Source organism: Musca vetustissima, unplaced genomic scaffold (genome assembly GCF_032173495.1).
Source record: "Musca vetustissima isolate MV318-11 ecotype Yass unplaced genomic scaffold, APGP_CSIRO_Mvet_v1 utg77109, whole genome shotgun sequence".
Taxonomy (NCBI): domain Eukaryota; kingdom Metazoa; phylum Arthropoda; class Insecta; order Diptera; family Muscidae; genus Musca; species Musca vetustissima.
In genome coordinates, this window is record NW_026885937.1 from 24,803 (window position 1) to 32,793 (window position 7,991).

The 7,991-nt window shown below is 35.2% G+C and overlaps 1 protein-coding gene across 1 annotated transcript in view; it reads left to right on the top strand.

Moving 5' to 3' along the window:
• The window catches only part of LOC133333305 (sal-like protein 1), a gene marked incomplete at its 5' end in the record, with an annotated part of 31,399 nt that extends 24,694 nt beyond the window's left edge, over positions 1-6,705 (top strand). The window contains 4 exons of the mRNA XM_061541620.1: positions 4,033-4,450; positions 4,609-4,841; positions 4,925-5,107; positions 6,211-6,705. Of these exons, the coding sequence (XP_061397604.1) occupies positions 4,033-4,450; positions 4,609-4,841; positions 4,925-5,107; positions 6,211-6,705 (1,329 nt within the window). The remainder of the gene's footprint in view (positions 1-4,032; positions 4,451-4,608; positions 4,842-4,924; positions 5,108-6,210) is intronic.
• Positions 6,706-7,991: the final 1,286 nt, after the last annotated feature.

A 7,991-nucleotide genomic window follows, 5' to 3' on the forward strand; every position in this document is an offset into this window, starting at 1 on the left:
TTTGAGGTTTGCGGCAGCAACTCAAAGGATATGGAGAAATATTCAGCAGTGGTTACAAGAGCGAATTACGAACACTTTGGACAGAAATGGAATTTGTCGTATTCGCATTTTTCCACTTCTTTTCACAGAAGTTGAAGTTTTTGGCATGACTGTTTTAAAGAACAAGCCTTAAGTTTGGCCGGGTCAGCTACTTAACATGACAGTTCCCCACGTGCCTAAAAATTAGGATCAAAAGTCGGATGAAAATATATATGGAACCTATAAACCTGAAACGACTTCAATCCAATTTCATGCAAACAGACAAAGGCTCCTCCATTTGCATAAAATCGGACAAATATATACGTGGGTGCTATATTTAAATCTGAACCGATTTTAAACTTAACAAAACAGTTCGTCTTCGGTCGGCTCACAAGAGGGACACAATGTAAGAATATAATACGCCCACTGGCTTAAAATAAAATTTTCCAAAATGGCGATTTGCTAAGGCTTAACTAACACGTTTTTTAATTATCAAACGAATAACCTATCAAGTCTTAGCGGGTCTACACAAAATGTCAAGTTATGGAAGCTGAACACGTTTTTTAAAGGTTTTTAAGACTTTGTATGCGCATGATATACTATGGTCGTATACCTTCTATACTAAATAGAAAGTGGACTAGTTGGAGGTGTAAAGCGAAAAAAAAAAACAGTAAGGAAAGTTCAAAAATCGGACGGGGGCGACTATATGATACCCTTCACTACTTTGGGTATATACAGGAGATATTAATATCTATAATATCCTGTGGATAACCATTGAGATGGAATCGGGCGAAATAAAATGTGCTATCTACATAGATATTTGATATTCCGAAATCAATGAAAAATTGCATGTCGGAATTGGATTCTTTGGTGTACTATCGAGTAAAATTATGTATGGGAGCTATATATAAACACATGGATCTAATTGAGCAACCGTTGTATACACCATGTGTGTTTTGTTATCACTCTAAACTCAATTTAGTACCCTCTACCGAATTTCGTGTAAATTTAACAAACATAGGTTTTTCGGTGCACAATTAACATAAAATCCGACGAAAATACATATAAGACCTATATCTAAATCTGAAGCGATTTCAAAAACACTTATCACATATCATTTTTGCTTCAATTGCATTCGCTATGAAATTGTTTTCCCAATCGGACAAATATTGGGAGTTTGGTGCATCGTTCACATAAAATCGGACGATACTATATATGGGAGCTATATCTAAATCTGAACTGATTTTAACAAAACTTCGCAGACATCAGTCTGGACATAATTTAGTACTCTATGCAATTTTTTGTCTCAATCGGACCAATATTGGGAGTTTGGTGCATCATTTACACAAAATCGGACAAAACTATATATGGGAGCTATATCTAAATCTGAACTGATTCCAAGAAAAGTTCCGATCAGGACCAAATTCAGTACTCTGTGCAATATTTTGTCTCAATCGTATCACCACTGGAAGTTTGATGCACCATTTACATAAAATTGGACGAATCTGTATATTAGAGCTATACCTAAATCTGAACCGATTTTCTCCAATTTCAAAAGGATTAAATTTCGTGAAAATTTTCGCTGTTAAATTTCGTGAATATAGAACAAACATAGCTCCTCGGTGCAACATTTACATAAAATCGGATGAAACTGTATATTGGAGCTATATATGAATCTGAACAGATTCCAACCAAACTTCGCATACATCAATCGGACTATCCATTGCAGTTCGGCGCATCATTTACGTAAAATCGGACGAATCTATATATATCTAAATTTGAATCGATTTTCTTCTATTTCAATAGGGTTCGTCCTTGGCCCTAATTCATGACCTGTGCCAAAATTCACCTTATTCGGATCATAAATGCGACCTGTAGTTTGCTTACAATTTAAAATGGACAAACAGATGGACGGACGAACATAAATCGACTGAGAAAGTGATTTTACGTATATTCTCAAAATGAACTATGGGTCTATCTCAAATATAGGGGGCGAATATAAATAAATTTTAGTATAAAGATTTTTTAGATTTTGGTAGCAAACTGAGCAGAAAACTCCAAATACCGACATATTGGTAACCAATTAGAACCCAGCATACCAAATTACAGGCAATTGTACTAAAAACCTTGGCCAAAATCACCATGTTTTGGGCGTACAGTTATATGGGGGCTTCCCTCAAAAAGTTGATTCATTTTTAGTAGAGTAATTTCATACCAAATGAGGAACACCAAAATACAACTTTTTGGGTTGGAAAACTCCCGAAAATGCCGACAGTTTGTGGAACTTTTATATGGAGACACCCCGAAAAAGTTGTTTTACTGTGGATAATTGGTGCACAATCCGAACTTGACCGGCAGAAAATTTTTTATTCATAAATATTCATTTTGTTTTTATATATAGCTTGTACTTTTGACTGAAATCTCTTACTATGATCTTACAGACGAAGCGATAATTCAGTCTCCGGTTCTAGTCTGGTCCTTCCTTCTAACGGAGAGCCATTTGTGTAAAAACAGTTATCTGAAGTATTTGTCCTACAGATCAGATATTAATATCATCTTTACTAACTGTTTCTGCTTTTCAATCTAAACTCGAAGTCTACACAATAATTGTTCCGATTATTTGTGTCTGCACCCATTATATCCCATTATGTCTACATACATTGTCATCTTTGACTAATGACCATGTTTCGTATTATGATGATTTCTTGTGCACACCACCAGCACCACTAATAGTTGGAGTTATTCCAAAGATTTGCGTCTGCAATCCAACTATGTCACTGAGTTCAGTAGCATTGCCTTTTTCGGCGATGATGATGATGTTGATGAAGTCAGCGACGACGACAACAACATCATCTCATTTTCGGTCTATGACAGCAAGGAGACAGACCGACAACAGCGGCAGCACAACCAAGGAGACCTGTTAATAATCTATCTGTATTATCTCTATCTACTTCATATTCATACTAAGTAAATATTTTTGAACGATGCATGGGCACTTATTAAGATGATTGTATTTTCGTTTGGTGAAATAGTTTTCGCTGAAAGACAAATATTCATACACACAAACATATGTACGTGTATATTCAATTAGAAGGGGGGAATTGGAATCAAATATCCACAGCAAATGCTTCTAGCCAATGCAGACACAATGGAGTGCCGTTTTGGCATTCACTAGTTACTGGTCATTAAATTGGAATTATGTTGGCTGTAAATTTACACAAAATTTAGCATATCGCATTATTAAAAATTGTGTTTATATTCGGATTTTTGTCTATTCATGGTCCGCATATGAACACAAATAAATTATGTTATGGCTTTATTGCAGATTTTTGTTGTTGTTGTTTTAGGTTTTCTGTTTGTTTTCATTTTTGCATTTTGAACAATAATGAGTTGGCCTCCGTGTGTGTGTTTTAAATTAAAATATAAATATGTGTGAAATGCAAAATGCATTTACAATATATTAGAATAAAATCCAATGACATTGGGTGTGGTCGAATGTTACGTATACGCTACTATAACAGGTCAAATATGGATCTACGCAGATAATTTTCTGCATTGATGCATGCCAGCCTTCAAAGTCAAATTATAGTCCCAGCGAACATATTCAAAATCCCGAAATGGAGTCATATGAATATAACATGGATAGAAATATCCCATTTGCACTGTCTCACTGGTGTTTAACATCCAGAAGACCTTTAAGGTCTAATTAAAGGACCTTAAAGGATTTCAGTATAAATCAATCAAGAATTTTTTAGAAGTCCTCTAAGAGGCCTTCTATCTATCGAAGACCTCCTAGAGGGCTCATTCTGTGACTTTCTGTGTATCATCTCTGTGTATAAATATATTCAAGAGTCCTTCTGCATTTATCAAAGTCCCTTCCTATGTATTCTAACTCCAATTGCCTAGTTGATTTTTATGGCACTCTGTGTTTAGAATATCTATATCCAATATCCGTGAACACTTCCATATAAAATTAAATTTATTTATTTTTCTACAAATCCTTATTTCTTTCAGACTACAATGAGTCAAATTCTGTTTCAAAAATATCAACAACAAACATCTGAGCCACAAAGAGAATGCCAAAAATCTCCTTTTGATCACAAGAATAGAGGTAACAATGATTATGAGGATGACGATAATAGAAGGCAATCACCCGATAAAGCCACTGATTCCGATGAAATGGGACATCATATCAAAACCGAACCGCTAGGTGAAGAATCGGAAGATGTGTTAAAAACCCGAACAGATCTAGATGATGGAGATGAAGATGATGGTTATCGAGACGCAGTATCATCACCTCCTACAACTCATTATCCATTACATTCGGCTGGTGCAATATCGCCTATGGCTGGCTTATTGCCACCTCCACCTGCATCATCATCATCGGCATCGGCCGATGCCTCGGAACATTCACTGATGAAAATGCAAATGCGTAAGTTATCAATTAGCGTGTAAGTTATCCTTAGCCATTCAACCATACCACAAAAATGTTTAAAAACTTTATAGTAACCACAATTCCTCATCAATTTTCGAACTCCCATTCGACATCGATGTTGCAACATCCCCACCATCATCATCATCATCACTTAGAAGCTCATCGTTTTCCCGCAACACCATTGGATTTTCAACAGGCCCTAATGTCGGTGGGGCCACCAACCTCAAGTCTAGATCCACCGGTGAATAATAAACATTTTTGTCATATTTGTCGAAGGAATTTCAGTTCAAGTTCGGCATTACAAATTCATATGCGTACCCATACGGGTGATAAACCATTTCAGTGTAATGTCTGTCAGAAGGCCTTTACAACGAAAGGCAATTTAAAGGTATGCATTTGAGGTTAACGATGGATTGAAATGGAAATGTGGTTTGTTATTTGTTGTTGTTGTTTTAATTTCTTGCGATTTAGGTTCATATGGGTACTCACATGTGGACAAATCCAACATCACGTAGAGGAAGACGTATGTCTTTGGAATTACCCATGCATCGACCGGGTGGTGGTAGCATGCCACCGGAATCGGAATTTTTACCAAGGAGACCGGATATATTTTTCCCATATTTGCCACCGTTTTTTAATGGTCTACCACCAAAGGTAAGTAAATATCGGTGGAATGTTATATAGAAAGAGGTTTGGGTGAACATTTTTATAGTATAGCTATATATGGGGTGTACACAGGTCTTGAAGATATTTTATTTACTTCATTAGAAGTGTTCTTATATATAGTTTGACCATGGAAGACCCACAGCAGAACTTGAAGAAACCAAAAAATGATTTTTATCTACATAATGCCTTCCAGATACATACTGCTGTATACTTTTTATATGACACTTTACAATGAAAGTTGTATTTCTAGAGGTCATATGTCGATAAAAGATCTCCTATATATGCAGGATCTTTAAGAGGTTATAAAATATTTATGAGACCTAAGAAGTCGTCAATTTATATGAAAACCGATACAAGACCATCAATATATATACGAGAAGTCTCTTTTATATAGATGACCATCCAGAGGTGTTGGAGGAAGATTTTGTGTAGAAGTCCTCCAAGACCCATTCTATGTGTAAAAGCCCACAGCAAACCTTCAAAAAGTATTCTGTATAAAGATGATCATAAATAGCCCTTCAATATATGGGAGAGCTCCATGAGCCCTTTCATTTAGTGCCCTTCCAAGTTGTGAATATCTCCGAGAACCGTTCAGTGTAGGGAAAACCTTCATGTGCACTTGAATGTAGAGAGTTCTTCTAAGGCAACTTCTATTTTCAGAAGTTCTTTAAGATACTTTTTATGTGTATAAGTACCTTAAGAGGTCTTCTATGTATAGAAGTCCTTGAATAGGTATTCTATGAATAGAGGTCCTGCAAGAGGTCCAAGAGGACCTTAGAGCAAGATGTCCTTTTTAAAAAATATCTTCAAGATGTCTCCAAGTGGACTTCTATATATAGAAGACTTTCAAATGACCTTCAGTCTATGAAATTCCTCTTAGAGACTTTCTGTAAAAGAAAGACAACAAGAGGACTTTCTGTATTTTTTAAAACATCTAAGAGACCTATGGGAAAAAGATAAACTTTAATAAGTCTTTTGTATACAGATGACCCCTAAGGAGGCCTCTTCTTCTATTTATCAAAATGCCCTTCTCATTTCTAATTGATTTTTTCGCATTTCTCTTCCTTCGAATTCTTGCACCTTCCCTATAGCCCGGTGAAATGAACTCAACACCACCATTTCCGCCCCATATCAATCCTCCCCATTTGTCGAATGGCACAAGTACTGGACCCCCTAAATATCCACCTCCGCCACCTCCTGGTTTACCGCTTGGATTTCCACCATTTCTACAACCTCCATACGGCTTCAATCCAATGCTAAATCAGGCCCATTTGGAACGTCAAAGCAATGCAAAAACCCCGCAAAATCAAGATGAGGATGTGACCTCAATGGAACCAAAGAATTTACATCAACATAACAGCAGCAGTAGTAGTAGTCGGGCAACATCTCCACAACAGCTGTTGCCCCAACATCATCATCAACAACACCATTCACAGAGATCTTCACCACTGGAAAAAGAGGATACAATGATGACATCATCCGCAAATACCCTATGGAATCCGTTGATAAAAATTAAAACTGAAAACAATCAAAATGATATTAATCATCTGCAGGATCATAATAGTGAGTCATCTAATCAGGATTAGTTTCATGAAATGGTCCCATGAATTTTAAAATGAAAATAATTCACATGGTATAATATATAATGGGTTAAAATATCTATTAGATATCTTACGGAAAATCTATCTATACACACACACGTATATATAAATAATATTTGAGAAAAAGAAATGATTGAAAATCATGGTTTTTAAGGAGTACATATCTTAAAGCTAACAGTCTTTTTATCTCTCCATTAATGGAGTGATACATTTTTTTTCTAGGCTTAGAAACACTTAGTACTAGAGAAGAACAAGCAAAAGAAACACCCTCACCCCGAAATATAGTTTTAGTTATTTTAGCATATACATAAATATAACTTATACATACACATAAATAAGTATATTATTACAAAGCGATACGAGCAGCAGTATGGTAAAATTATTGGCATTTTTCTTTGGAACATTGCAAAAAATTGCATTTTAGCTATTAAGCTGTAAAAAGTCATTCTTATTTTTTTTAAGTTTAAATTGTAGTGGCTAACCATCAATGGCCGAAAAAAATACAGAATTAAAAAGTAAATAATAAAAAATACATATAAATATAATATAGAATATTATGTATGGCCGTAATAACAAAAAAATCATAAAAACAGAAACAAAATTATAGTAAAACATGTGGTAGTTGCATATGAAATTAAATTATAATAAATTGTAATTCATTGAGAAATGACAGAAAACAAAAATAAATAAAAATATTTAAAAATAAAAATGTAGTATTGATTTTAATTATTTTTGAAGATGTAATATGGGTTTGGTAAGTAAAAAATAAGAACTCGGTATGAAAAATTTCCTTTTCTCGAAACCTGAAAAACAAGGGATCAGTTATAATTTTTACCTAAATATTCTCTCTTCTACACAAGATATCCACAGCAATACATTCACTATCTTTATTATTTGAAAACCATGTTCGCAACGTGAACATCTTGCGGGCCAGAAAATGAATATAAAATATAAACTATTCCAAGATAAAAAAATTATAAAAGATCAAAAATTTAACTATAAAAAATAAAAAAACAGCTAGGTAATCGCCTAATACCACCGCCATCTTTCCAACCAGCTTCTAATATCGGCACCTCCACCTTTGTCTGCCGGCTTCATCTTCCAGCCAAAACCATTGGCCATAGTTTTCGTCAGCTTCTCGATCATACTGCTTCCAAGTGTCCGCATATTTGGCCGGCAGCATCATTCTCCAGGTGCCATTTGTAAACCTCATAATAGCCGCGGCTTCATTCTTCAGCTTGTTCCCGCTTCTGACCGCAGACTTCGTTTTG